The sequence below is a fragment of the Salmo salar genome, chromosome ssa01 (assembly GCF_905237065.1).
Source record: "Salmo salar chromosome ssa01, Ssal_v3.1, whole genome shotgun sequence".
NCBI lineage: Eukaryota > Metazoa > Chordata > Actinopteri > Salmoniformes > Salmonidae > Salmo > Salmo salar.
The window spans coordinates 169,466,976-169,483,314 of NC_059442.1; the positions used below are offsets into that span (position 1 = coordinate 169,466,976).

At 43.0% G+C, this 16,339-nt stretch overlaps 1 protein-coding gene across 3 annotated transcripts in view; it reads right to left on the reverse strand.

Annotated features, from left to right (window-relative positions):
* Positions 1 to 16,339, reverse strand: part of LOC106572338 (ras-related protein Rab-27B) — a 78,190-nt gene that overhangs the window by 3,916 nt on the left and 57,935 nt on the right. For all 3 annotated transcript variants that reach the window (XM_045694065.1, XM_014146387.2, XM_045694076.1), the window contains 5 exons: positions 9,547 to 9,648; positions 7,741 to 7,810; positions 5,611 to 5,696; positions 2,094 to 2,197; positions 607 to 730 (listed from right to left, as the gene is read on the reverse strand). In XM_045694065.1, the coding sequence (XP_045550021.1) occupies positions 607 to 730; positions 2,094 to 2,197; positions 5,611 to 5,696; positions 7,741 to 7,810; positions 9,547 to 9,629 (467 nt within the window). In that variant the 5' untranslated portion in view covers positions 9,630 to 9,648. The remainder of the gene's footprint in view (positions 1 to 606; positions 731 to 2,093; positions 2,198 to 5,610; positions 5,697 to 7,740; positions 7,811 to 9,546; positions 9,649 to 16,339) is intronic.

The following is a 16,339-nucleotide window of genomic DNA, read 5'->3' on the forward strand; positions in this document are numbered from 1 at the left end:
CCTGGTTACCCTACAGAGACATTACACTGGTACACCTGGTTACCCTACAGAGACATTACACTGGGACACCTGGTTACCCTACAGAGACAACAACCAGGTCACTCTAGACCACAAAGTATCCTTATGTACAGCTCTCAATGACAACACAGAGAGAGAGAGAGCTCTGAAGGACAAGCCTAGCACTCATACAGGACAGAGGAGCCGTATTCAGTGGAAGTATTAATCCTTGGTTGTAGTGGAGAGTGAGAGCTGGTCATCAGTGGGACTATAACTGCAGCCTCAGCAACAATAAAAGCCACATTGCCTTTCTCGGCTGACTACTTTACTTTAGACATCAGTCGTCGATCTTCTGAGGCAAGTACAGTTGAAGTCGGAAGTTCACATACACCTTAAATTTGTGGAGTGGTTGAAAAACAAGTTTTAATGACTCCAACCTAAGCCTATGTAAACTTCCGACTTCAACTGTATAACCTAATACTCATTAGGTCTAACGGTGGTTTCTGGCGCTCTCTTTTCCGTGTTTCTGCGTGTGCGTGGTGTGTGGTGTGTGGTGGGTGTGTGTGTGTTTGCGCGTGCGTGTGTGTGTGTGTGTGTGTGCATACTCACCCGTACTTGTCGGCTAGTTCCTTAGCGTGCTTCTCCTGCACCTCTCTCTGGTCCGCCAGGTCTGCCTTGTTGCCCACCAACACAATGTCTGGGTTCTCACAGTACGCATTGGCCTGCAGCTGGCCTGGGGACAACATGGAACAGTTAGCATTGGCCTGCAGCTGGCCTGGGGACAACATGGAACAGTTAACATTGGCCTGCAGCTGGCCTGGGGACAACATGGAACAGTTAACATTGGCCTGCAGCTGGCCTGGGGACAACATGGAACAGTTAACATTGGCCTGCAGCTGGCCTGACGACAACAGTTAACATTGGTCTGCAGCTGGCCTGACGACAACAGTTAACATTGGTCTGCAGCTGGCCTGACGACAACAGTTAACATTGGTCTGCAGCTGGCCTGACGACAACAGTTAACATTGGTCTGCAGCTGGCCTGACGACAACAGTTAACATTGGTCTGCAGCTGGCCTGACGACAACAGTTAACATTGGTCTGCAGCTGGCCTGACGACAACAGTTAACATTGGTCTGCAGCTGGCCTGACGACAACAGTTAACATTGGTCTGCAGCTGGCCTGGGGACAACAGTTAACATTGGTCTGCAGCTGGCCTGACGACAACAGTTAACATTGGTCTGCAGCTGGCCTGACGACAACAGTTAACATTGGTCTGCAGCTGGCCTGACGACAACAGTTAACATTGGCCTGCAGCTGGCCTGACGACAACAGTTAACATTGGTCTGCAGCTGGCCTGACGACAACAGTTAACATTGGTCTGCAGCTGGCCTGGGGACAACATGGAACAGTTAACATTGTGGACATGGAATAAAAAACACCACCTTTTATATTCTGTCTCTCTTTTGGGACAGCGCTGTGTGTCCTCACACTCATTCTGTAGTTTACTAGTCACCTTTTTCTACATCCTGTGCTGAATCTAAAGCCGGCATGATTAGAGTACCAAGATACCACAGTTTAGTAGTACTAGTCCCTGATGAAAGTAGCTTTCTGGCAAAACATTGACTAATTAATCAAAGTATTGCAGCAGAGTAAGAGAATGTGAAGGTAACTTATTTTGTCCTGGGGGGTCTGGACTTCCGCTAATTAAGGTGTGTACGTTTCCTTCTCCAGAAAACAGTTTGCTACTAACCTTTTCATACTTCCTAGATCAAAGGCCCGAATGACTACAGTATTGATTCATATTAATCCCCTGAGGACCTGTCTACTCTTCCAGTGCCTCCTTAATGAAACCATCTTTTCAAATGCCAGGCCGTCATTTGTCAATAAGAATTAGTTGTTAATTGACTGGTTAAATAATTAACTTAACGGAGGAAAACTTTGTAATTCTATTCAATAAGTGAATTGACTGAATCCCCAAACTCTGGCCACGTTGTGTTCCCTCAGGACTGGGGTGTGTGTGTGTGTGTGTGTGTGTGTGTGTGTGTGTGTGTGTGTGTGTGTGTGTGTGTACTGACTACTTAGACCACTACGTACTCATCCAGTTGCGGACGTTCAGAAAGCTCTGTTGGCTGGTGAGGTCAAACATGAGCAGGAAGCCCATGGCATCTCTGAAGAAGGCTGTGGTTAGACTCCTGAACCTGGGAAGGTATGGAGGTTAGTAACAGCAGGATTGTGTTGGTTCGATTCCCACATGGGCCACCTGTACTGAATATATCTTCCAATGGAGACAGTTATGTAATTAAATCGCTTTTGGATAAAAAGCATTTGCCAAATGACCATTTTACTGTTGCAAGATTGCCAGTGTGGCTTCCAGCTTGCAAGTGATTCAATTCTCAAATTAGAAATGATCTTTCAATTTAGAGAATTGAAAATGTCCTTCTGGCATACAGAAGCTCCTGGCAGAGCGGAGCGGTCTAAGGCACTGCATCTCAGTGCTAGAGTCATCCCTACAGACGCTGGTTTGATTCCAGGCTGTATCACATTTGTGATATTTGTTCTTAAATTGACTTGCCTAGTTAAATTAAAGGTTCAAACAAAATACATAAATATAAAGGCCCTTTCAGAAATGAGTTGAACTATACACATAAAATATAATACCGCTGATGAGTCATAAATACATACTATATAATACCGCTGATAAGTCATCAATACATACTATATAATACCACTGATGAGTCATCAATACATACTATATAATACCGCTGATGAGTCATCAATACATACTATATAATACCGCTGATGAGTCATCAATACATACTATATAATACCGCTGATGAGTCATCAATACATACTATATAATACCGCTGATGAGTCATCAATACATACTATATAATACCGCTGATGAGTCATAAATACAGACTATATAATACCGCTGATGAGTCATAAATAGACTATATAATACCGCTGATGAGTCATCAATACAGACTATATAATACCACTGATGAGTCATCAATACAGACTATATAATACCACTGATGAGTCATCAATACAGACTATATAATACCACTGATGAGTCATCAATACATACCATATAATACCACTGAGTCATCAATACAGACTATATAATACCACTGATGAGTCATCGATACATACAATACCACTGATGAGTCATCGATACAGACTATATAATACCGCTGATGAGTCATCAATACAGACTATATAATACCACTGATGAGTCATCAATACAGACTATATAATACCACTGATGAGTCATCAATACAGACTATATAATACCACTGATGAGTCATCAATACATACCATATAATACCACTGAGTCATCAATACAGACTATATAATACCACTGATGAGTCATCAATACAGACTATATAATACCACTGATGAGTCATCAATACATACCATATAATACCACTGAGTCATCAATACAGACTATATAATACCACTGATGAGTCATCAATACAGACTATATAATACCACTGATGAGTCATCAATTCAGACCATATAATACCACTGATGAGTCATCGATACATACAATACCGCTGATGAGTCATCAATACAGACTATATAATACCGCTGATGAGTCATCAATACATACAATACCGCTGATGAGTCATCAATACATACTATATAATACCACTGATGAGTCATCAATACAGACTATATAATACCACTGATGAGTCATCAATTCAGACTATATAATACCACTGATGAGTCATCAATACATACCATATAATACCACTGATGAGTCATCAATACATACCATATAATACCACTGATGAGTCATCAATACATACCATATAATACCACTGATGAGTCATCAATACATACCATATAATACCACTGATGAGTCATCAATACATACTATATAATACCACTGATGAGTCATCAATACAGACTATATAATACCACTGATGAGTCATCATCATACGTGTCAGAAGTGTCCCAAATGGCACCCAATTACCTATGTAGTGCACTACTTTTGACCAGGGCCCCTAGAGATCTGGTCAAAAGTAGTTCACTGTATAGGGCACAGGGTGCCTTTTGTGACGCAACTCAGTTGGTCTCAGTGATGCTGTGTTCTCTGAGAGGGTTATTTTTTCCCCCAGATCAAAAAGACACTTCAGGTTTCTGTCAGGTACGTACGGAAGGGGTCTGAGCCGTTAGCAACACAGGTAGACTCTCTGAAGATGTTTTTACCTTGTGAGTACAGAGTGACTGTTAGTGATTCCACCTCAGTGATGGTGGAGCCTGAGTACAGAGTGACTTTAGTGATTCCACCTCAGTGATGGAGGAGCCTGAGTACAGAGTGACTTTAGTGATTCCACCTCAGTGATGGTGGAGCCTGAGTACAGAGTGACTTTAGTGATTCCACCTCAGTGATGGAGGAGCCTGAGTACAGAGTGACTGTTAGTGATTCCACCTCAGTGATGGAGGAGCCTGAGTACAGAGTGACTGTTAGTGATTCCACCTCAGTGATGGAGGAGTATGAGTACAGAGTGACTGTTAGTGATTCACCTCAGTGATGGAGGAGCCTGAGTACAGAGTGACTGTTAGTGATTCCACCTCAGTGATGGTGGAGCCTGAGTACAGAGTGACTGTTAGTGATTCCACCTCAGTGATGGAGGAGCCTGAGTACAGAGTGACTGTTAGTGATTCCACCTCAGTGATGGAGGAGCCTGAGTACAGAGTGACTGTTAGTGATTCCACCTCAGTGATGGAGGAGCCTGAGTACAGAGTGACTGTTAGTGATTCCACCTCAGTGATGGAGGTGTCTGAGTACAGAGTGACTGTTAGTGATTCCACCTCAGTGATGGTGGAGCCTGAGTACAGAGTGACTGTTAGTGATTCCACCTCAGTGATGGAGGAGTATGAGTACAGAGTGACTGTTAGTGATTCACCTCAGTGATGGAGGAGCCTGAGTACAGAGTGACTGTTAGTGATTCCACCTCAGTGATGGAGGAGCCTGAGAACAGAGTGACTGCTAGTGATTCCACCTCAGTGATGGAGGAGCCTGAGTACAGAGTGACTGTTAGTGATTCCACCTCAGTGATGGAGGAGCCTGAGTACAGAGTGACTGTTAGTGATTCCACCTCAGTGATGGAGGAGCCTGAGTACAGAGTGACTGTTAGTGATTCCACCTCAGTGATGGTGGAGCCTGAGTACAGAGTGACTGTTAGTGATTCCACCTCAGTGATGGTGGAGCCTGAGTACAGAGTGACTGTTAGTGATTCCACCTCAGTGATGGAGGAGCCTGAGTACAGAGTGACTGTTAGTGATTAGAGAGACGTTAGCGTCGCCCGTTAAGAGAGACGTTAGCGTCGCCCGTTAAGAGAGACGTTAGCGTCGCCCGTTAAGAGAGACGTGCACGTTAGCGTCGCCCGAACGACGCCCGTTAAGAGAGACGTTAGCGTCGCCCGTTAAGAGAGACGTTAGCGTCGCCCGTTAAGAGAGACGTTAGCGTCGCCCGTTAAGAGAGACGTTAGCGTCGCCCGTTAAGAGAAACGTTAGCGTCGCCCGTTAAGAGAAACGTTAGCGTCGCCCGTTAAGAGAAACGTTATTGTAACCCATTAGAAACATTATTGTAATACAGTACCTCTCCTGTCCAGCCGTATCCCAGAGCTGGAGGTGAACTTTAAAAGTCTTCCCTGTGGTTCCATTGGGGCCCGACGCTGTGTACACCTGAAAAAAACACACACACACACACACACACACACACACACACACCAGTTGCGTCTGGCTTCAAAACAAACAGAAGACAAACCCTGTTTTGAAGGTGTTGTTGCCAAAAGAGAATAAAACCGTTATCTGGGGAAAGGAAAATTACTTTTGCTGCAGAATCCAAAGAAAATACAGGAACAATTGAACTGATAGAAACAGGTTCGAAGTGAAAAGATAAAAACAGGGTCATACTGTATTAAATAGGAGATTCAGAGAAACCGAACGGTGTCTGTATGGGAGAACTGTGAGGGAGGGAGAAAAAAATTAAAATCGCAAGACATAATGTCGACTAACAGTCATGCTTTTCTTTACATTGTAAATATATGTATTTTGCATTCACGGACCTTACAAGGGAATATTAGCATTTTCTCCCTCTGTCTAGCTGTTAGCCTACTGTCATGTATTCCTGGATGACAAATGCTAACGCTAGCCAGTAACCATCCAACGGCATGGTGAACTAACTGTCTGAGGAGGGCATTCGGACTCAGAGGACCATCACTAAAAACAGCAGACAGTGATCATAATCTACGTTGTTCCCTCTCCCTCCTTCACCTGACGGGATGGTTCACAGATCTCATGTCTGTGTGTAACACACCAAAAAAGGGTCAGATTTACAAATGCCTCAGGAAGATACTGACCTCTTTTCTCCAACCCCCCCCCCCCCCCCAGAAAAAAAACGTAGGAAAAGGTTTGGGTTGAAAAGATATTTATAAAACACAAATCAAATGTATTTATAAAGCCCTTCTTACATCAGCTGATATCTCAAAGTGCTGTACAGAAACCCAGCCTAAAACCCCAAACAGCAAGTAATGCAGGTGTAGAAGCACGGTGGCTAGGAAAACTCCCTAGAAAGGCCAGAACCTAGGAAGAAACCTAGAGAGGAACCAGGCTATGAGGGGTGGCCAGTCCTCTTCTGGCTGTGCCGGGTGGAGATTATAACAGAACATGGCCAAGATGTTCAAACGTTCATAGATGACCAGCAGGGTCAGATAATAATAATCACAGTGGTTGTTGAGGGTGCAACAGGTCAGCACCTCAGGAGTAAATGTCAGTTGGCTTTTCATAACCAATCATTGAGAGTATCTCTACCGCTCCTGCTGTCTCTAGAGAGTTGAAAACAGCAGGTCTGGGACAAGGTAGGACCATCAATGAGATGTTAGATGCTGTAAATGTGAGCGAAAACAAGAACGCTTACACAAGAGCCCCTTGCTCTACTGTCTCCTAGCCCTTTAAGAGATGTAAGCTTTCTTGTTTTCGCTCACATTTACAGCATCTATCATCTCATTGATGGTCCTACTGGACCATTTACAACAGATTAATGTACATCTCATTGATGGCCCTACTGTCACAGAGATCATAGTTTAGATTCACAGTGATATATGTTGGCTGTCTTTGACAGGAGAGATTGTACTTCATTCTGGGCACTGGAGTCACAAAGGACTTTAGTCACATGGCTTAACAATGGCAGAGGTTCATCCTCTCTCTTTAATTTAAACTTTACTAGCTTTACTTCCCCTCCTCTCAGAGGTTCAACCTCTCTCTTTAATTTAAACTTTACTAGCTCTACTTCCCCTCCTCTCAGAGGTTCATCCTCTCTCTTCAACTTACACTTTACTAGCTCTACTTCCCCTCCTCTTCCCTGGCAATCTCTGAACAGCCCAGTAAGGCAACTTGACATGAATTAAGATAACAGAAAGAGAGATGGTCTTAGGAGGAGGAGAAATGGTAATCACTGGCTGCATACTGATTCTCCACCCTCCAATCTCCACATCATGGATTTAACAATGGTGGAAAGTCCTTACAGCCAAGGGCTTAATTCAATACAATGCTTTTAAATGGATGACGGGAGTATGCAAGTGCTCACTTTGAGACAGGTGTGGAGAATAGGGGACGCATACACAGTCTCAGTGAGTCTGAAGAAGAGCTGGGGTTGATAAAGGAAAGGCAGGACGATACTCATAAACATCGCGTTCGCATGCGTGTGTGTGTGCGTGCGTGTACTCACCACTCTCTTTTCCCTGAAGTCTATTCCCACCGTGGTGATGAACTTGGGGTTGAACTTGTTGTCTGTGTACCTGAAGAGGAAAGTAGTATTAATAATAATAATAATAATAATAATAATACACTACATGACCAAAAGTATGTGGACACCTGCTCATCTAACATCTTATTTCAAAATCATTGGCATTAATATGGAGTTGGTCCCCCCCTTTACTGCTATAATAGCCTCCACTCTTCTGGGAAGGATTTCCACTAGATGTTGGAACATTGCCGCGGGGACTTGCTTCAATTCAGCCACAAGATTAGTGAGGTCGGGCACTGATGTGGGCGATTAGGCCTGGCTCACAGTTGGCGTTCCAATTCATCCCAAAGGTGTTCGGTGGGGTTGAGTTCAAGGCACACTTAACCAGCATGGCTACCACAGCATTCTGCAGCGATACGCCATCCCATCTGGTTTGTGCTTAGTGGGACTATCATTTGTTTTTCAACAGGACAATGACCCAACACACCTCCAGGCTGTGTAAGGGCTATTTGACCAAGAAGGAGAGTGATGGAGTGCTGCATCAGATGACCTGGGCTCCACAATCACCCGACCTCAACCCAATTGAGATGGTTTGGGATGAGTTGGACCGCAGAGCGAAGGAAAAGCAGCCAACAAGTGCTCAGCATATGTGGGAACTCCTTCAAGACCATTGGAAAAGCATTCTAGGTGAAGGGTCACAGACAGTGTCACCAGCAAAGTACCCCCACCACATAACACCACCTCCTCCATGCTTCACGGTGGGAACCACACATGCGGAGATCATCCGTTCACCCACACTGCGTCTCACAAAGACTCCAGACCAAAGGACACATTTCCACCGGTCTAATGTCCATTGCTCGTGTTTCTTGGCCCAAGCAAGTCTCTTCTTCCTATTGGTGTCCTTTAGTAGTCGTTTCTTTGCAGCAACTCAATCATGAAGGACTGATTCACACAGTCTCCTCTGAACAGTTGATGTTGAGATGCGTCTGTTACTTGAACTCTGTGAAGCATTTATTTGGGCTGCAATTTCTGAGGCTGGTAACTCTAATGAACTTATCCTCTGCAATAGAGGTAACTCTGGGTCTTCCTTTCCTGTGGCAGTCCTCATGAGAGCCAGTTTCATCATAGCGCTTGATGGTTTTTGCGACTGAACTTGAAGAAACTTTCAAAGTTATTTTCCGTATTGACTGACCTTCATGTCTTAAAATAATGGTGGACTGTCGTTTCTCTTTGCTTATTTGAGCAGTTTTTGACATAATATGGACTTGGTCTTTTACAAAATAGGGCTATCTTCTGTATACCCCTACCTTATCACAACACATCTGATTAGCTCAAATGCATTAAGAATGAAAGAAATTCCACAAATGAACTTTTAAGAAGGCACAACTGTTAATTGAAATGCATTCCAGGTGACTACCTAATGAAGCTGGTTGAGAGAATGCCAAGAGTGTGCAAAGCTGTCATCAAGGCAAAGGGTGACTATTTGAAGAATCTCAAATATAAAATACATTTTCATTTGTTTATCACTTTTTTGGTTACTACATGATTCCACATGTGTTATTTCATAGTTTTGATGTCTTTACTATTATTCTACAATGTAAAAAAATTGTACAAATTAAAAAAAATACCCTTGAATGAGTGTCCAAAACTTTTGACCGGTACTGTATACAGAGCCATGAAGGTATCAAATCGTATTGAAAGGGAAAGATGCACATCCCTAATAACTAGGTGTGTGTGTGTGTGTGTGTGTGTGTGTGTGTGTGTGTGTGTGTGTGTGTGTGTGTGTACCTGTATAGAAAGGTTGTCTTCCCTACTCCAGAGTCCCCCAGAGCCAGGAGCTTGATCAGGTAATCATAGTCCCCATCAGTCATCGTGCTGACAGCGCTGAACCTGGAGTTAACAAAACAAGAAGAAGTCATTTTTAAAAACCAACCGCTTTCCAATCTCAGAGGAGACACTTTAACCACAAGGTCACTGAGTGAGTACATGAAGTTAGACAGCGGATTCATCCCAGCCTGTCTGACAATTCATACATTCATTCAGTTGAAGTCAGAAGTTAACATAAACCTTAGCCAAATACATTTAAACTCAGTTTTTCACAATTCCTGACATTTAATCCTAGTAAAAATTCCCTGTCTTAGGTCAGTTAGGATCACCACTTTATTTTAAGAATGTGAAATGTCAGAATAATAGTAGAGAGAATGATATATTTCAGCTTTCATCACATTCTCAGTGGGTCAGAAGTTTACATACAATCAATTAGTATTTGGTAGCATTGCCTTTCAATTGTGTAACTTGGGGTCAAACGTTTCAGGTAGCCTTCCACAAGCTTCCCACAATAAATAAATTGGGTGAATTTTGGCCCATTCCTCCTGACAGAGCAGGTGTAACTGAGTCAGGTTTGTAGGACTCCTTGCTCGCACACACTTTTTAAGTTCTGCCCACAAATGTTCTATGGGATTGAGGTCAGGGTTTGTGATGGCCACTCCAATACCTTGACTTTGTTGTCCTTAAGCCATTTTGCCACAACTTTGGAAGTATGATTGGGGTCATTGTCCATTTGGAAGACCCATTTGCGACCAAGCTTTAACTTCCTGACTGATGTCTTGAGATGTTGCTTCAATATATCCACCTAATTTTCCTGCCTCATGATGCCATCTATTTTGTGAAGTGCACCAGTCCCTCCTGCAGCAAAGCACCCCCACAACATGATGCTGCCACCCCCATGTGATGGTGTTCGTCGGCTTGCAAGCTTCCCCTTTCTCCTCCAAACATAACGATGGTCATTATAGCCAAACAGTTCTATTTTTGTTTCATCAGACCAAAGGACATTTCTCCAAAAAGTACGATCTTTGTCCCAATGTGCAGTTGCAAACCGTAGTCTGGCTTTTTTATGGCGGTTTTAGAGCAGTGGCTTCTTCCTTGCTGAGCGGCCTTTCAGGTTGTCGATATAGGACTCGTTTTACTGTGGATATAAATACTTTTCTACCTGTTTTTATTTTATTATATATTTTTTTAAATCACCTTTATTTAACCAGGTAGGCCAGTTGAGAACAAGTTCTCATTTACAATTGCGACCTGGCCAAGATAAAGCAAAGCAGTTCGACAACATACAACAACAGAGTTACACATGGAGTAAACAAAACACACAGTCAATAACACAATAGAAAAAGTCTATATACAGTGTGTGCAAATGAGGTACGATAAGGCAGGTAAGGCAATAAATAGGCCATAGTGGCAAAATAATTACAATTTAGCATTTAAACACTGGAGTGATAGATAGTTTCCTCCAGCATCTTTGCAAGCCCCTTTGCTGTTGTTCTGGGATTGATTTGCACTTTTCGCACCAAAGTACGTTCATCTCTAGGAGACAGAACGTGTCTCCTTCCTGAGCGGTATGACGGCTGCGTGGTCCCATGGTGTTTATACTTGTTCGTACAGATGAACGTGGTACTTTCAGGCATTTGGAAATTGTTCTCAAAGGATGAACCAGACTTATGGAGGTCTACAATTTTGTTTCTGAGGTCTTGGCTGATTTCTTTTGATTTTCCCATGATGTCAAGCAAAGAGGAACTGAGCTTGAATGTAGGCCTTGAAATACATCCACAGGTACACCTTCAAATTATGTCAATTATCCTATCAGAAGCTTCTAAAGCCATGACATCCTTTTCTGGAATTTTCCAAGCTGTTTAAAGGCACAGTCAACTTAGTGTATGTAAACTTCTGACCCACTGGAATTGTGATACAGTGAATTGTAAGTGAAATAATCTGTCTGTAAACAATTGTTGGAAAAATGACTTGTGTCATGCACAAAGTAGATGTCCTAACTGACTTGCCAAAACTATAGTTTGTTAACAAGAAATTTGTGGAGTGGTTGGAAAAACGAGTTTTAATGACTCCAACCTAAGTGTATGTAATCTTCTGACTTCAACTGTACATTCATACAAGTTGGAAACAGACAACAGGGAACTGGCCTGGGGTCAGTAAAGGTTTGTCAAACAAACAACGGGGAACTGGCCTGGGGTCAGTAAAGGTTTATCAAACAGACAACAGGGAACTGGCCTGGGGTCAGTAAAGGTTTATCAAACAGACAACGGGGAACTGGCCTGGGGTCAGTAAAGGTTTATCAAACAGACAACGGGGAACTGGCCTGGGGTCAGCAAAGGTTTATCAAACAGACAACAGGGAACTGGCCTGGGGTCAGTAAAGAGACAGACCGAAGCGAAACGGCCCAACGTCATAATAACAAACACAACTTTATTTGATCCAATAAAATGTAATGTGATCAGCCATACAATACAGATCTCTGGTCTAGATCAGACAAAGAACAAGAACAGTGGCACACTAATGTAGACAGTCATCTCATCTCCTGTTAACAAATTACTCTCTGGTCTAGTTTAGTAGCTCACGTGGAACCACAAACATCAACAACGTCCATGTCATGAGAAGGTTCTGAGAGACTTGACTAATGGAAATCTAATTTTGTCTCCTTAAAAACATGCAAAACACACAAACATAGATATGTAAGAACGCTGTTCATTGAATATAGCTCAGCATTCATAGTACCCTCCAAGCTCATCATTAATCTTGAGGCCCTGGGTCTCAACCCCCGCCCTGTGCAATTGGTTCCTGGACCCCAGGTGGTGAAGGTAGGAAACAAAACCTCCACTTCGCTGATCCTCAACACTGGGGCCCCCACAAGGGTGCGTTCTCAGCCCCCTCTTGTACTCCCTGTTCACCCATGACTGTGTGGCCATGCATGCCTCCAACTCATTCATCAAGTTTGCAGACGACACAACAGTACTGGGCTTGATTACCAACAACGACGAGACAGCCTACAGGGAGGAGGTGAGGGCACTCGGAGTGTGCTGTCGGTAAAAAAACCTCTCACTCAACGTCAACAAAACAAAAAAGGAGATATTTGTGGACTTCAGGAAACAGAAGAGGGAGCACTCCCCCATCCACGGGACAGCAGTGGAGAAGGTGGAAAGTTTTAAAGTTCCTCGGCGTACACATCACAGACAAACTGAAATGGTCCACCCACACAGAAAGTGTGGTGAAGAAGGCGCAACAGCCCCTCTTCAACCTCAGAAGGATGAAGAAATTTGGCTTGTCACCTAAAACCCTCACAAAGTTTTACAGATGCACAATTGAGAGCATCCCGTCGGGCTGTATCACCGCCTGGTACAGCAACTGCACCGCCCACAACCGCAGGGCTCTCCAGAGGGTGGTGTGGGATGCACAATGCATCACCGGGGGCAAACTACCTGCCCTCCAGGACACCTACAGAACCTGATGTCACAGGAAGGCCAAAAATATCATCATGGACAACAACCACCCGAGCCGCTACCTGTTCACCCCGCTATCATCCAGAAGGAGAGGTCAGTACAGGTGTATCAAAGCTGAGACCGAGAGACTGAAGAACAGCATCTATCTCAAGGCCATCAGACTGTTAAACAGCCATCACTAGCTGCCTACATACAGACTTGAAATCATTGGCCACTTTAATAAATGGAACACTAGTGACTTTAATAATGTTGACAAATTTTTTTTAAATAATAATGTTTACATATCTTACATTACTCACCTCATATGTATATACTGTATTTTATACCATCTATTGCATCTTGCCTATGCCGCTCTGTCATTGCTCATCCATATATTTATATATTCTTATTCCATTCCTTTACTTAGATTTGCGTGTATTAGGTAGTTGTTGTGGAATTGTTAGATTACATGTTAGATATTGCTGCACTGTCGGAACTAGAAGCACAAGCATTTCACCACACTCACATTAACATCTGCTAACCACGTGTATGTGACCAATAAAATTTGATTTGATTTAATTCAATGTGTAAGGTCAGTCTGGGCTGTGACATGATTGGTTTTATAGGTTGACAATGATTGGTCCTGTTACTAAGGAACTCATTTCACATGTTGGCTACGTGGGGAGATGTATAAAACAGCCAACACTATGAAAGAGACAAGCTTTCATATATCATGCCGGACTGGACATTCCTTCAGACTAGTTGTAGCTCTCCGGTGTTCAAGCCCCGTCTCCATTCTAGTCTATATCCCATCTAACTCTTTTCTTTTCATTTTTCAAAGTAAATAATTACATCAGCATTCTGATCACTTTAATACATACAGTTGAAGTCGGAAGTTTACATACACTTAGGTTAGAGTCATATAACTTGTTTTTCAACCACTCCACAAATTTCCTGTTAACAAACTATAGTTTTGGCAAGTCGGTTAAGACATCTACTTTGTGCATGACACAAGTCATTTTTCCAACAATTGTTTACAGACAGATTATTTCACTAATAATTCACTGTATCACAATTCCAGTGGGTCAGACATTTACATACACTAAGTTGACTGTGCCTTTAAACAGCTTGGAAAATTCAAGAAAATGATGTCATGGCTTTAGAAGCTTCTGATAGGATAATTGACATCATTTGAGTCAATTGGAGGTGTACCTGTGGATGTATTTCAATGCCTACCTTCAAACTCAGTGCCTCTTTGCTTGACATCATGGGAAAATCAAAAGAAATCAGCCAAGACCTCAGAAAAAAAATTGTAGACCTCCACATGTCTGGTTCATCCATGGGAGAAATTTCCAAACACCTGAAGGTATCATGTTCATCTGTACAAACAATAGTACGCAAGTATAAACACCATAGGACCACGCAGCCGCCATACCGCTCAGGAAGGAGACGCGTTCTGTCTCCTAGAGATGAACGAAAAGTGCCAGTCAATCCCAGAACAACAGCAAAGGACCTTGTGAAGATGCTGGAGGAAACAGGTACAAAAGTATCTATATCCACACGACACAACCTGAAAGGCCGCTCAGCAAGGAAGAAGCCACTGCTCCAAAACCGCCATAAAAAAAGCCAGACAACTGCACATGGGGACAAAGATCATACTTTTTGGAGAAATGTCCTCTGGTGTGATGAAACAAAAATATAACTATTTGGTCATAATGACCATCGTTATGTTAGGAGGAAAAAGGTTGGAGGTTTGCAAGCCGAAGAACACCATCCCAAACGTGAAGCACGGGGTGGCAGCATCATGTTGTGGGGGTGCTTTGCTGCAGGAGGGACTGGTGCACTTCACAAAATAGATGGCATCATGAGGCAGGAAAATTAGGTGGATATATTGAAGCAACATCTCAAGACATCAGTCAGGATGTTAAAGCTTGGTCGCAAATGGGACTTCCGAATGGACAATGACCCCAAGCATACTTCCAAAGTTGTGGCAAAATGGCTTATGGACAACAAAGTCAAGGTATTGGAGTGGCCATCACAAATCCCTGACCTCAATCCCATAGAAAATGTGTGGGCAGAACTGAAAAAGCGTGTGCGAGCAAGGAGGCCTACAAACCTGACTCAGTTACACCAGCTCTGTCAGGAGGAATGAGCCAAAATTCACCCAAATTATTGTGGAAAGCTTGTGGAAGGCTACCCGAAATGTTTGACCCAAGTTAAACAATTTAAAGGCAACGCTACCAAATACTAATTGAGTGCATGTAAATTTCTGACCCACCGGGAATGTGATGAAAGAAATAAAAGCTGAAATAAATCATTCTCTCTACTATTATTCTGACATTTCACATTCTTAAAACAAAGTGGTGATCCTAAATGACCTAAAACAGGGAATTTTTACTAGGATTAAAATGTCAGGAATTGTGAAAAACTGAGTTGAAATGTATTTGGCTAAGGTGTATGTAAACTTCCGACTTCAACTGTATATATATATATATATATATATATATATATATATATATATATATATATATATATATATATATATATATATTATGCTATGGGTCAGAGGTTAGATGTTAGACTGTGGCCTTCTGGGAAAGAGCCTGGGAGCGCCAGCCACTGGGGGGGTAGAGAGGGCGTATCGGGGGAAACCGGGCGTGTGTGTTTTATGTACGATCCTATCCGATGTGATCTCTCTCAGATGGGGTGGCACATGATATCATCCCCATGAGGTGCTCCTCTGGTTGGATGGGAAAGCAGAGACACTTCTACTGATTGTACTGTGTTTACCCCCCCCCCCCCACCCACCCCCCCACCAGATACCACGGTACCATTATCAATTCACTCTACATAGACAGTTAATTGTGAGGAAAGGAACAGAGTCCATGTAAACGACCAGAGTTCTGTACAGTAGTCTAATTGGGAGGAACAGAGTCCATCTAAACGACCAGAGTTCTGTACAGTAGTCTAATTGGGAGGAACAGAGTCCATCTAAACGACCAGAGTTCTGTACAGTAGTCTAATTGGGAGGAACAGAGTCCATCTAAACGACCAGAGTTCTGTACAGTAGTCTAATTGGGAGGAACAGAGTCCATCTAAACGACCAGAGTTCTGTACAGTAGTCTAATTGGGAGGAACAGAGTCCATCTAAACGACCAGAGTTCTGTACAGTAGTCTAATTGGGAGGAACAGAGTCCATGTAAACGACCAGAGTTCTGTACAGTAGTCTAATTGGGAGGAACAGAGTCCATCTAAACGACCAGAGTTCTGTACAGTAGTCTAATTGGGAGGAACAGAGTCCATCTAAACGACCA